The 14,918-nt window shown below is 40.4% G+C and overlaps 1 protein-coding gene across 1 annotated transcript in view; it reads right to left on the bottom strand.

Annotated features, from left to right (window-relative positions):
- Nucleotides 1-13,472, bottom strand: part of bmp2k (BMP2 inducible kinase) — a 45,008-nt gene extending 31,536 nt beyond the window's left edge. Inside the window, 1 exon segment of the mRNA XM_036598389.1 lies at nt 12,467-13,472. Within this exon segment, the coding sequence (XP_036454282.1) occupies nt 12,467-12,617 (151 nt within the window). The 5' untranslated portion in view covers nt 12,618-13,472.
- Nucleotides 13,473-14,918: the final 1,446 nt, after the last annotated feature.

Raw genomic sequence — 14,918 nt, 5'->3', positions numbered from 1 at the left:
TGCTGTTGAATTTTATCAATACTTATGTAGTGGTAGGTTACTTACAGGTAAAATACTGTGATATGCAGAGTTATACTGAAACTGAAAGAGAAACAATCTCACCATCAAAGGTGCCACTGTTACATGAAATTACATGAACTCCCTCAGATGAGTCTGAAGAATGTCATTACATCCTATGAAATTGCCGGGGACACAATAGGACGCCTGGATTAATCAGAGAACTGCCCTACTCTCCAAACTCAAGACTGCTTATGCAGTACAGCCATGAAAGACAAAAAAAAACTTGGCCAGGCCCAAATCTGCTGATGGGACAAGCTGAAGTTGAGGAACCAAGTGAACAGCCTTGCCAGTCAATACACTGACTCAAAACATACATTTTGTGCCTGGAAAACCCCTTCCCAGCGTCCACTCATCCACACACACACAGCAGCTGTCACATGTCTGTCTATGGGCAGCCTGTGATCCCACAGATGAGGCGTCTTGGGAAGGCAGGTGGCTTTAGAAAAGCTGGTGCATTCTCAGTCCCAGTGGCGCTGTTTGCCCGCTGATGGAGCCCATATGGTCCAGGATCAAGTTCTCAATAAATCACTGGCCTGTGGGTTTTATTCCCTCCCCTTTAGAGGGCTTTCTATACACTAAGTACCACATACCTCATTAACTCTCTGACAAAAGAGGGCTGAGAAGGTGGGGGCACAGAATTGATTCGAGAGAGAGCTTGGTGTCAGTTCCGTATTTGTGCTTTAGATTATTCAAGGTGAGGACAATGAAGGCAAATTACTGCTTCTGGGGCTCCACTAACTGGAAAAGTAAACCTTATGACTCTTCTAGTGACTTCAAATGGTCCCCATTCAAGTATGTGGAGGAAAAGCCCTTCACAGCAGAGGAAGCATGGCCAAAATTTGAAGGCTTGTCACCTAAAATCCACTGACAAGGTCTTGAAGACCACAAAACCAAAGGCACACTAACTTCCTGGCAGCCTTAACAGCAACCTTGATGTCACCACTATTAACAGCAACAGCATTAGCATCTGCACTCTTGTCAGGCAAGAGACAGATGCAGAGTGCTTACTGCGGAATGGAGATCTTCCCCCATGAGAACTGAGGCTTGAACTGCCACTCACACTGAATAGGCCCTGTCATTGCAGAAGAATTTTCCTGTCCCAACTCCAGCAGCAAGACCATTACATCAAGCCTTGGCAACCAGCTTTGTGGATGACGGCAGAGTTAACATGGACTTCAGAAGAAAGGCACATCACGTGCAAATTGTGCTAGAGTACTTGCCATTAATTTTCTGCACTTAGTAAACCTATCTTCACATTAAAAAAATTCTTCAATCAACCTAAGAGTGCAATTTCCAGGTCTGAGTAGGCCTGGCCTCTGTATTATGGCTAACACAGTACTGGCACACTTAGCACTCTAAATCGTGCAGGTTTTGCCAAGTAGTTTAGACCACGACTCTCAAGAGAGATCCTGAACTGTACTTCAGCCGTGAGATCTTGGAACCAAGCTGTGTGTTTTACCACCCACGCAGACTCAGAGAATCAACGATATCTTAAAAGTGATCAGCTTCACTTGACAGCAAGCCTTTCATGTACCTGTAAGGCACAACACTGTCTCAGTCTTGCTTGCTGGATGACTAATGTAGTGAAGGAATACCCTGTTTTTCAGAATAATGCACTTTATGCACACTACACTATGAAGAATAAAAACAGCAATAAAAGAGAAAAAGAAGGTGAAAAAGAAAATAGTAAATGAAAATGAATTAAAGCTCAGGAATGAGTGAGGCATTTGAACTGCAACTGCACTCGTGGACAATAGAACAATGTCAGCTGAGACAGAAATGCATTAGTGGATTCTAATCAGGCATCCATGCAGATGTTCTCTGTCTGAACCATGTCGTCATCAGTGACATTGGCTCCCCTCCCCGTCTCTAGGGTTTAGAGAAACTACTCCTCAAGAAATATGCCTTCAACAATCCAGAACCACTTCTTATTTTAGCGGCCACAGTTGCTTCAGTGTCAACTCTCCAGTACTACTACTTGGCCAGTTCAAGTAAGCTGATCATAAATTGTGTCTAACATAACTGAAACCAAATACTTTAATAACATAAAAGTAATTTAGTCTTTTGACTTATGATAGTTTCTAGCCTTGTTTTCAGACTTGTCACTCCTCCAAAAATCCATTTTGGGTTTGTGTACTGGAAATTCTCAACCCAGTAATATAACTTATACATGTAAACATATCCAGATTGCTTCCAGTAATAGCCAGTCTAGCAGCTCATGCACAAGCAACAAGGCTTTAAACGTTTTGTTAGAAAGGGATGTAGCAATACAATGTTTTGTACTGTTTCAAACTGTATACATGCTAGCACATGTGATATGACAGCAAAAATGAATATTGGTATCATTTACAATATTCAGAATTGCTATGCATCTAAAAACATTAAAAAAAAATAAAATAATATATATATATATATATATATATATATATATATATATATATATATATATATATATATCTTTAACAAAATTAATGGGGTAATACATGAAAAGCAGCAGTGAAATTTCTCCTTGTCCACATAAATCTGAAATTATAATGCATGTTATTTCGTACTGTGATACTGTGATTAAAGGAATGAGGGAGGGTCTCAGAGCTACCTGAGCATGTTGCCTAATGAAAGGTGGGGATGGTGGGAGTGGGAGGTGAAATATGTTATTATTGGTTAGTATTATTATTCCTAGGCCGCTGGTCCATGGTGACAGAGCCAAAACTTAAAAGACGTTTTAGACAAAAGCAAAAGCCAAAATCATAATGTAGTTTGTAGAAAAAAAAATGTTCTAAATTCATATGGTGAGTTGTGAAGAGACTTGAACTAGCAAGATAAAAAGGTCAATTTAATTTTGGATTAACCTGAAGAGGTTTTCACAAATATCTCTCAAATCTACAAAACCATGAAGCAACCCAAAAAAGTTTCCAGTACTTAGTGTACTTAGCCTTTAGATCAAAATAAGAGGCATTCCTAGGCCGTGTTCAGATGCAGGTCTGCTTTTTCCACATCTTAAACATACCCTGTAAGCTACAGGAAACATAAGGGCCCCCACTGAGGGCCATTTTCCAGTGGGATCTTCCTGCAATAAGGTAATCACTTACCAGTTCCATTCAGTCTGCAGATCTCCTCTGACCTCCCCACGCCCCCTTCCTCTCTCCACAACCTTCCTCCCTGAAGTAAACTCTATTCCATGTGACAATCAGCCATAAATGGAACCTCCCCATCACCAGCTTTGTAAGCCAACATCCACAAATTTCCGATGTTTTGTGCAACACTTTCAGCAAGGTCTTTGTCAGAACATGTGTAATCTAGTTATACCCAGGAGCTGGCTTTGATAATAGTCATTTTAAAAGTGGCCTTTAACAAACGTGCTCCTATAATACCCACCAACCATGGATTAAATCTAGGTAAGACCTAGCTGTGAGTGCATCAATCCTATGTGGGGCAAATAAACTATGTGCGAGCAACATCTTCCATATTAAACATTTATAAAACAAGTTCCGACATCAAGCATTTAAGATCTCACCAGGAAATCTACGAAGAAACCAAGACATCTGAGACTTCAACAACATGGCAAAAGCAACCTCCTTCAAAGGTGCACTTTCTATATCTACTGAAAAATGTTTCCTATCTTCATCCAAAAGCCATAAAACCCAAGTTTCCCGCAGCACATTAGCCAATTATGACTTTCAGATCCCTTGTTTTTCCTGGATTGTATATTCTTATATTCTTAAGGTATGAAGTAGTACTACATATCCTTGCCTGCTCTATAATTTATTAGATTCATCTTACTCAGCATCATAAACAAACTTGACTGGAACAAAATTTAACTTTAACTTTTTTTCTTCCCACTCCATGTCACATCTGCTTCACACCATGAGGCTAAGCAATCAACTTTGGACGACAGAAAAACAGCGACCAATCACAAGGCACTGGGTTGGCTGATATAATGCTCACAAATATCTGCTAAAGAACACAGTTTAATCTGTTTCCCATGAGTCCTCGAAAGTTACACCACAATGCTGCTCACCAATTTATCCACAGGATAGGCTGGCATGCTAAAAATAGAGTCCCGCTTACTTTTGGTGTGCACTTGAGAGATTCTGCACTTGGTGATATCTCCCCTGACAGCACAGCGGGATGACTTGTCATTCTTCTGGAAATTTCCAAGCTTCAAACTACAGTTTGTTTGTTGGGAGAATTAGCCCTCAGTATTTCTCAGAGGACTGATGTATATTTGACAACACTGCGCATATACGCTGCCTTTAGACTCACTTACTGCACATCTCCCCTTACAATTTTTTTCCCAAAGAGAGACATCTACTTGCTAAACTGAACTCACTGCTTAAACCCATAATTTATCAAGGAGCCCTATCAAGACCCTTAAACTTAGACTTTTCTATACATCTCAAATTGGACCTTTGCTAAACCCATCACCTAAAAAACAACTGTAAAGCTGTAGCTTAGAAACTGCACCCCGTGAGGGGCACGTCTGACAAGTTTAAAACTTTACAGTATATTGTGGTTACTTACAAATTGGATTATAATGTTACACGAAATTTTTCCCTTTTCCTAAATAAGTTCACAGACATAGTGTCAGTAACTAAAGCGGGTGGGGCTTAGTGTCGGGTCAACTAATGACATGGCAGTGTGTGAATATGACAGACAGTGTAAACTTGTGGTTCCACTGTGCAGGGCCAGTCCATCCTAGTAGAGAACAGTGGAGGACACATTGCAAGAGCACAGTACTACTCTAAGACACATTTTTGCCTATAAGGAATCTAATCACCAACATCTGTTATAGACAATGATTTATCTGATATATGTATGTGAAATTTCACTTTACCCCTTTCATGTGCTTTAACAAGCATTCACAATGCTACCACCAGTTTAAATATATTGCAGATGTTTATGCGTGATGAAAATGATGTCAACAGCAAAAAATAAAGCCTTCTGCTCAAATGCTTCAAGTACAAACAACAAAAAATCTTGAGGGAATGCCCAGAGAGGACAACCAACAAGGCTAGTGTTATAAATAATTATTAATCAGAAGGCCAGTGAATGAAAGAAGGGACTATGATGGGGGGCAGTATAAAGCAAATTGTCCACAGACTGACATTAAGAAAAGCAGACTGACATAGGATTCATTCTTCTTTAAGGGTTGTCGTTCTACTGTTGGCACAACACTTGGCTACACTAAATCTTCTTAGGCCACTTCAAAAATCAACCAAGCAGGGTCATAAACTGGTCTTTTTTAATCTGTGGCCAAGCAAGTCTAAGCTGCAAGACAAAATTTAAAGTATATGTCACTTGAATATCAGGTCAGATATTTATAGATTGTTATAAAAAAAAAAAAGGAAAACACATATTTCTATCCAAGCTACTTGAAAATATTTATTACAATATTAAGGCTAAAATTAACAACTGTATAGTATATGATTAACTCAAGTTTCACAAAACCTACACATAATTACCCATAGACAGCAAAATTATGCACCCAGAAAAAGCCATACAGTTAATAAACTTTAGAAAAAAAATAACTAGTAAGTACTGTTTTCAGAGTTCTGCTGCTTCCTTTCCCAAGATTAAGAGCATTAAGGAAGATAAAACCACTTAAGAGAAGCCAAAAACAGAAAAAAGTGTTGCAGCATGTTTGTTACAGAGAAAAGAGTTACTGTACACCAAACTTGCAGCAAAATCCCAAATAAATTTTGCAAATCAGAAGAAACATGAAGTAAAAGTCTGGGACATTCCAGTTACAGACAAGTACAGCGAGTTCATATCATAGTTCTTCACATAAATCTCCTGAGAGCTCACTTCCTAAAATGCAGCACAAAGTTTCTGTTCTTCAGTGCTGAGCAAACATGGTCATGTTGCTAAGGACATGACTGATTAGCTCAAGATCATTTTTTAATAGAGCTTGGGGTGTCAGTGGTGGTTAGCATCACAACCCCCTTGAGCATATGGTCAGCATCACTGAGGACCTCAACCATGGGAAGGTCATGTGAATGATCTGCAAGGCTGCATTCTATCCGTCCAAGCTACAGACCCAGATAATAAAGTTACCAAATGCATTACTGCAGCACAATCGTGAAAAAAAAACGGCCGGCCTATCAATAGCGATAAGCAGAATTAAACAAGTGATGCAGAGTTATGATGACACCATGTTTAAACTCTTCAAAAGTAAATAAAATTCAGAGGGAGAGCGCAATACGTATGCCCTGGTTTGACTTATTTGGTCAAATAACTTGGTCATTACTACTACTTGGCGGCAAGCCTGATGCTGGACATTAGAAGACAGATGTACTGCTTGAGCCAAGTGATCTGATGTTTATAGACCTACAGCAAGGGAAGCTACAGTGCAGATGAGCTCAGAACATCTGACAAAACGATGAAGCCTGTCTGGAAGAGGAGACTGCTTTATATACAGGAAATATAATTTAGCTCCTCCTTTCTCTATTGTTCTTTCTTCTTTCCTTTTGGAAAGGAAATGTAAAAGCTATCCAGTCCACTCTATCTGCCTAATGTGTGGCATATTATGAAGAATTAATGGAGATAAAACTGAACACAGAGCTATAAGGTCAGAAGTGTAGCTGTAGCTATCCTCCAAAAAGGGTCAAGTTAAGACTGGGCTGAGCTAAAGAGCGTCCTTCAACAAAGCACATCTTAGTAGCTCTTTTATAAAGTTTGTGAGGTATGTTTTTGTACAGTCAAAATTTAGATGAAAAACAGCACAAGTTCTGCGGTGATATCTTCAAAACCCAATACTACCTTTGAAATGATACAAGTGGTCTGCAAAATGATCTGACTGTGTGTCGGGAGGACAATGGGAGAAAATCCTGACTCACAGATGTGAATCTCTCATCACGTTATGTTCACTTGGAAAAAAAAATTGCTGCTATCTTGCACAAATTCCGCTTCCCATTCCCTAGATGTATTCCATCTAGATATGAAGTCAGCAATCAAGCTCTACAGTGCACTGACTACCATACAAAAGTTTTAAAAGGTACAAAGATACTTCTTCCTCCATTCCTGCCTTTATGTTGAACAGTCAAATGGAAAGATATACAAGAAAACAGGCATTTTAAAATTCAGCTCCTGTTACAAAGCATATCCAGGAGTTCACAGGCAGATCACCTGGAGTATTCAGTTACACAACATGTAAAATGCATTCAAACCTAATCTTTATCATGAGAAAAAAGTGTTAAAGCAAATCTTTTTTCTGTGTTTCACAGATATTATTTAAGACTTGGAGTGCCTGCTGTTTATTTGAGTTTAACAAAGTGACCATTGTGAACAGATTTTTCACAATTTGCAGTGGGCAGCTTCCTGTAACAGCACAAACTGTGCAGCAAAAGATGATCTACTGTCTCTGACTTTACATGTGCAGGGCAGACCAACAAAGTAGGTGTGTCTAATAGAGTGGACTGTGAGTGGACACAGTACATAAAAAAAAAACAAAAAAAAAAAACAGCAGCACTGCTGTGTCTGATCCACTCATATCAGCGCAACACAAATCAACATGCCACCACCATGTCAGTGTCGCTGCAGTGCTGAGAATGATCCACCACCCAAAAAATACCTGCTCTGTGGTGGTTCCTGAAGGGATCTTGCGCACTGAGGAACAGGATGAAAAGGGGATAACAAAGTATGCAGACAATAAGATGGACTACTGCCTGTGTGTCGCAAGGACAATGGAGAAAATCCTGACTCACAAATGTAAATCTCACCTCATCACATTATACTAACTTGGTAAAGTGGATACAGTCTGTAGAACTACAAAGTGCACCTATATAAGTGTAAGTGGACTTCATAAAATGGACAAAGAGTGCAGACACAAAGCAGGTGTAAGCTACAGAGTAAGTGTAAGGCAACGTACAAATTAATCTGACAGTAGAGTACACACACACACACACACACACACACACACACACACACACACACACACACACACACGGTGCTGCATCAAGTGTGTTTTGGAGAAAGAGTCCTCTAAAAACAAATGCCTCCCAAGCCGTGTTCAGCATGTCACAAACTAGATTAGACAAAGGTAATTAGGTCTGCTAGGTTAAATTGGCTATGCTGCGTTAGACACCCTGAGTACGAGTGTTTTGACAGAAAATCGCTTAAGGAAATTTTCTGAGCCAACACAGGGCGCAAGATGCCAACCTCCCTCTAACTAGCAGAGACTTGAATGACCTATTTTATCTTTTTTCAAAGCAATAAAGTATGTGTGTTTGTGTGACCCTGCACAATCAAGATTCTCACAGTCCAGTCCAGAAAATGCAGCAATCATATCTTATGCGTCACCCTGCCATTTTTCACAAGCACCTGTAGCACTGGTGTCAAGTCACATCAGTCTAGTCAGAAGGTGGTGTAAACATCACAGAATCATATGAACTTATGAAACCAAGCCATATAAAGTCATGCTTATCAGATTACAATTGAAAATGATCAATGAAGCAAATTCTACCAGGTTTGATAATATGGAGGAAGACTGACTGCAGGTGATCAAGTCCTCAACTACTTGTATACACAAAAAGAAGAAATATGAACTCAGTGGTTTCCACTGGGCTGTTTGAGAAGACAACAGAAGATTACAGCTGGGTATCACTTGTCAGACACATGAAAACTTTCAAAGGCCTCTTTCCAATCCTGGAACAATTCAAAATCACATATCAGAAATATCTTTTGAAGATTGTGTTAGTGTTAGAAGAAGCAATTGGTCTGTTCATTTAACTGTCTACAGAGTGTTACGTTACAATGTTTTGTATTGGGCTATATTCAATCTTAAGTACACAGACAGTACAGGCTCCATAGAAAATAGCATTAACCTCTGACAGATGTTGCTTCCTAGGTTAATACAGTTAACCATATTTATCCATTTATTTCAGTTATGAAGGTGTATTACTTTTAATTATCTTTAATTCTGTTTTAGTTTATAGAGCACAGCCCACAAGTTCAATTTTAAAACTAATCTACAATAACAAAAAAGTGATCATGATTCTTTATAGAAGATGGGAAGCAAGTACTTATTCCATACTGCAATATGCCTATGCTCACATAGAGAGCCTACTGAGTATATTTTTTATAAACTAGCATTTTCAGTCAGGCAAGATCACTTAGCTCTAAAGCAGTGACTCCTATCTCGTACAAGCCCCTGAGTAATGCGCCAGGTGTGCAAACAGGACTCTGAACCAAATGTTGCTTTAAAATCCTCTTGCATAAGATACACAAAGACATGCTGAAAACAAACCCCAGATGGGTTGGGAAAGAAGATATTACACTAAGAACGACTGCTCTGATCCATAAACGGTGCGAGGAAGCACTGAAGTGTCAGAGCTATCAGATCACTGAAATATGCTGCTCACACAGACACACTTGTTCGCTCCTCACTCGGACACACAGCCCCTAGAGCAGAGCGGCCCGTTTGAAGCAAGATAAGGAAATCGGAGTGACTTTGAGCTCGTCGGCGTTGACATTCCTCCAGCACATGCTCAGTGAGCAGGGAGACACCTCCACTCCAAGCCCATTCAAGGTCAGCTCAACAATGCTGCAATATCCTCCCTACTGCAGAGTTCACCGCTGACCAAAATGGCCTACTACTTCATCACTTTGACAACAGAAAAGCACAGAGCACAAACATGTTTGCTGATGCACATCCTGAACGCACACACTAGGACAATTAAGCCAATCTTACTAGTAGAGACAGCTTACTACTGTATACGCTCCCTATATGCATTGAGGCAACAATGCCGTAACACCTTATGATAAGAAGCTAATATCTGTAAGAAAACAGTTGAAACCACACGAATACAAAACTCAAGATAATGTGTATCGCATATACTGTACCAAAATTTGCATTAACAAAAGGATGTAACCCTGAGGTTGTCATTATCTTAAGCTCAAAAGTAGAGCTTGAATTCCTCAAAAGTCCTAATTACTTCATTACTTCACACTCAAACAGAGAGGCTCTGTAAGAGGTACTGTAGAGAGGACAAATGATGGCAAACAGTTCCCCCTCTTATCTACAGCCTCGCATCCAAATGCCATCCCACACTTTGCCAGCTCTCCCCCCCTCGTCTCTAATGAATTGGTTGAAATAATTTGTTCGGAATAACACAGAGGGGGCCGACAGTCATAAAGAGAGGCAAAAACAGTCAGGCTCAATGAGCAAACACAAAGGAAGTGACCTCCATCACGGGACTGCGTGCTGCATCGTACCAGCATTCTTTTATAGGATGCTAGAACAAGGCAACAAAGAGGCTCACAATCCACCCATTCATCTCCAGTGTGGCATGCAGATAATGTAGATGTGCTTTTCCATCGCTGCCTTGGCAGGGCCACAGGGTCAAATTACCAGACTGTCCATTTACAACTAACAGCACTGACTGTTAAAGGTTACCGTAACTTGCTCAGCTTGCTGCTGGTCTGAATTGACTACCAGAGCCTTCCTGGCAGTTTCTATCTGCACTTAACTTTTAAGTTGCACGTATTATTATTATTATTACACATTCACCTGGTAGCAATTGTTTGAGCTGACAACAGTTATGTTTCACAGTTGTTAGCACTCACAATCGTGTGTTTACAACAGTGCGAATTTGGGCAGTGTCATCAGTTAGGCTGAGGCAAACAGTCAAAAAAGGAAAGCAGAAAAAACAAACTTACTAAAACACATCAAAGATCTTACAAAAAGAACAAGAGTTCTAACGTTTATTTAGTTGAGTCAGTTCGGAGCTACTAAGTATCTACAGTCAGAAGCGGACCTGTATTTTACAAACAAAAATATAATTAAATTGTTAATCACAATTACTTATATGTAATTAGCTGTCAGGTGGAATTCTATGAATAAATCAGGCCTAGTAGTGTGAGAACTTGCCCTTAAGCCACTAAAAATGAACTACAGACAGTTTGCTAACCGCTCTGACAAATCAATGATCAAAAACAAAACAGAAGTCAAAACAACAGTTCATGAATGCGCCCAACACAGGTACTCCAGTACAGACACATCCAGTGACGCGTCCGTTGTCAAGGCTGTACACCAAACAACTAAAGCAAAACACTGACTTTCTGAGAAGTGATCCAGTCATGCCATGTTAGCCAGCATTGAACAAACCACAATCTAACAGTTTATCTCTAACTTCCCTCAAGCTAAGTAAGTGCTGAAAGAGAGTAAGAATAAAAAAAGGGTCCTCCTCAAGCTCTGTCCAAAATCCACAGTTGTTTGTGCAGTTGAACTTCTGCACTGGCAGCAATATTATGTCATTTTGTCTGGTCAGCAAGTTCCAAGCTGTAGAGGCCCGTTTTCTGGAAACACATGCAAAATGAATCATGACATATTACTTCTAAGAGAGGAAAAGGCTGCTGCTTGTATTGCGCAAAATTAAAGTCCAGTTCAGAGCATGATCTGGATCCGAGTGAAAGATTTACCAGAACAATAAAATCTCACACAGAGCATCTTAGACCCAACAGGATAGCTCAGTGATCTCAAAGTTGTGTTTGTCCCAACAATTTTCACTCTTTAAAAGCTATGGTGGAAAGTCTGAGTGAGAAAATTTTAAAAAGTACAAGGTACTTTGCCAAGTCACCATATAAGCAACTCTTGCTATCTGGTAGTATGAAGATAAAAAGACAAAACATTAGAAGTAAAAAATGGTGGATTTCCCATTAACAAAAACACTTTTCGGTGACATATATGTATGAAGAAGCAGGTACAAAAGATGGGTCAAACATCCTGTGACTAATCATTTTAACTCTGCTTTGGTGTCAGGATCCTTCAGACGCCCAAGCAAGTTTCATACTCTTTATTGTCAAAGCAAACCTGGAGTGATCTCAAAGGAAACGTTCATCTGGTTTCATCCGAAGACTTGCGGAAACGGGGGCCAACAAAAAAAAGGCATCTTTGGAGGCTTGCGATGACTACATTTGCTTGGTGAACCCTTGCTCTTTCTACAAGCTGACGTGCTGATGACTGCATCAACAGGATGGCCACATACTGTTATGTCCAATGTCAAGGTTAGGGTTACTATTACAGGATGCCGAAGTTTCCTACAAAGAACTAAACTTTTTGGTGACTCAGTCCAGGTGGTTTAAATGGAAGAACTTTTTTGTTGCTTATAACTATGCACTTTAGGTCCATGTGAGCTGCAGTATCTAAACTTGCATTAGAGGTAAGGGACTTCTAGTTCCTTTTTTCCTAAGTTAGAAGGCTGAAAGGCTGCTACAGATAAGTTGTCAAACGGCTGTCAGGTGGGTATATTTGAATGGCCTGAGGCAAAACCACACAAACAACATGAGAGGCAGTCAAAGGAAAGGCTTTCTGAACAATAAGCTTTTGTGATATGCTACTCACACCAAAGTTTAGCAGATAATGAAAGCAAGCGGGTGACTTTTTTGTTGTTGTTAGTGATATTAATACCTTCAGCAATAAGCTCATCCACTGTGACTTGGTATCTTCCGATAGCGAACACCTTCCCAATGAAGTTGCTGCCTCCGGCTCCAGACCCAGACCCAGAGGAACCTCCGAGTCCGCCGCTTTCCGACTTCGGCATGCGCGAAAACTTCTTCATCCTAACCTCTATGTTTCTGCCTTCCCAAAAGTACAGAAGAGTTCAAATCACAAAACACGACTGGAAAAGTTCTAGCTGCTCATCTCCGCCCTCTCGCCCCGCATGCTCGGCTCGGCTGAGAGATCCAGCGGTCACTTCAGTGCCATTGCGGTCCCTCAGATTTCCTCCGCTGCACCAGTTCCAGCCAAATCTCTGAGCTTCTGGCTACTTTTCTGATCCAACCGAGTGACCAGTTACGGCACTTATGAACTAATGTCGTTTACGCTACTGCTGATAGTTCCGACTGTACGTTTAGCTAGTAATGCTAGCCAGCTAACGAAACTGAGGTATGAGTGTAGTAGACTGTTCGGCTAGCTAACCTGGCTAACAGCGCGAGCCCTGCTGCTGCTGCTTCACTAACGGAAACACAGCCGAAAACCGCTGGACTCGTTTCTGTCGATGTTTCTGTATTTCTCGCCGAACCGAACAGTGGAGTGGGAAAAGTGGGTGTGTTAGTCAGGCTTAAGCCTGAACTGTAAGCCACCAAACTCTCAGTGAGCGCCGAGGCGAGGCTGAAGAAGAAAACACCTCCCCCGCGACTTCCCCTTTCACAGTTAGCCAGCTAGCAAGCACGCTAAGCCGCCTCGCTCCTCCGTCCTCCTCTCGGGAGGGACGCCTCGTATCACGGAGACGTTACTCAGTCCAGACCCGCGGTCGACTTTGAGGTGTGAGGTCAATTAATGTTACTTCGACCATACCGCGCTCCCCCCCGGTCCCGTGGCGCTTCCCTCCCGCCTCGGCCAAAAAAACTTCCAACTCTCGTGACTCTCCGTTGAGAGAAGTGGGAGGTTTTTGTTGTTGCCCAACGCCTGTCTGATAGTGGTAGGAAGTTCGGTTCAGTTTAACGAGCCGGTTCTTTGAAGCTGTTCGATTCAGCGATTCATTCTCGTACACAGTGGTCGGTCGAGTCAACTGCTGTCCACAACGAGGGCGTCGGAGTCGGTTTCTTCCGCTCAATACTGAGCAAAGGGTGGACACCAGTGCTTCTGTACTTGAGAAAAAGTAAAACACTGCTATTCTATATTTCTACTTGTGTACGTACTAAAGTAAGGGAACCTTAAACTGTAGACACTGTAAAATAATATTCAGTTCCTTTAGGAAGACCTGTGTGGTTATAGAGACGAACAGCCAACTCGTGTGTAGGTCTCATTGTTCATCAAAACAGGATTATACAAAATCTGTTATATCTCAGAGTACTTTTATGTTTACATACTTTACATTTAAAAGCAAGCAGTTTTACACCTTAAGTAACTCAAGTAAAAATGTAGATAGAATACTTTTGCTCAAGTATTACTTTACCCATTTCTATGTTGACTTAAGTATAAAAGTATTGTATAGTCCACCCCTGCTAATTAGCAGAGAAAGTGCTAAAACGTGCTAAATCTATAACTCAAAGTACTTTTATGTTCACATAAAAGCTATGAGTACATTTAAAATGAAAGTTTGTTAACTCAAATAAAAGTCTAGATATTTCAGAGTAATGATGAAGTTTCTAAAAATAATGACAGTATCTTAAAATAATGACTTAGCATCTGAAAATAATGATGTACTCTCAAAATAATCAGTTACCTTTCAAAATAATAAGAATTTCTCAAAATAATAACTTAGTATATGAAAATAGATAGTATCTCAAAATAATGACTTACATCTCAAAATAATGAGAAAGCATCTCAAAATAATGACGTAGTATCTCAGTATAATGACTTGCATCTAAAAAGAATGACTTAGTATCTCAAAATAATGATAGTATCTTAAAATAACGCATCTCAAAATAGTAAGAAAGTATTTTAAAATAATGACAGCATCTCAGAACAATGAGATTATATCTGAAAATAATGACTTAACATCTCAAAATAATGAGATATTATTTGAAAATAATGAGATTGCATCGCACAATAACGGCATAGCAATTCACTTAATTCTGGAAAAAAAATAATCAGGTGCTGGAGTTTTTGTTTTAAGTGGCGGGAATGGGCTTCTATAATACAGAGTACTTTTACCCAAGTAATGTTAAAAGAGGCTTCCGCCTCACTAAACGGAGCGTTCGATTCAGTTAGGACTCGGTTTGACTGAACCGGTTCAAAAGAACGATTCGAACACGAGTCGTTCATCGCAACTGTCTGACAACCTAACCCGTGTTTTGGCTGAGCCTTCCTATTGTAATGATTGGTGTGAGGAGCACACGCTTCCACCGCGCTCCGCTCTGATGGGATGCAGCGGCTGACCGTCTCCTTCCCCGGTTTGGTTGAGGCAGAACGGGGG

This window comes from Colossoma macropomum, unplaced genomic scaffold (assembly GCF_904425465.1).
Source record: "Colossoma macropomum unplaced genomic scaffold, Colossoma_macropomum, whole genome shotgun sequence".
Classification (NCBI taxonomy): domain Eukaryota; kingdom Metazoa; phylum Chordata; class Actinopteri; order Characiformes; family Serrasalmidae; genus Colossoma; species Colossoma macropomum.
This window is presented reverse-complemented; position numbering and strand designations above follow the sequence as displayed.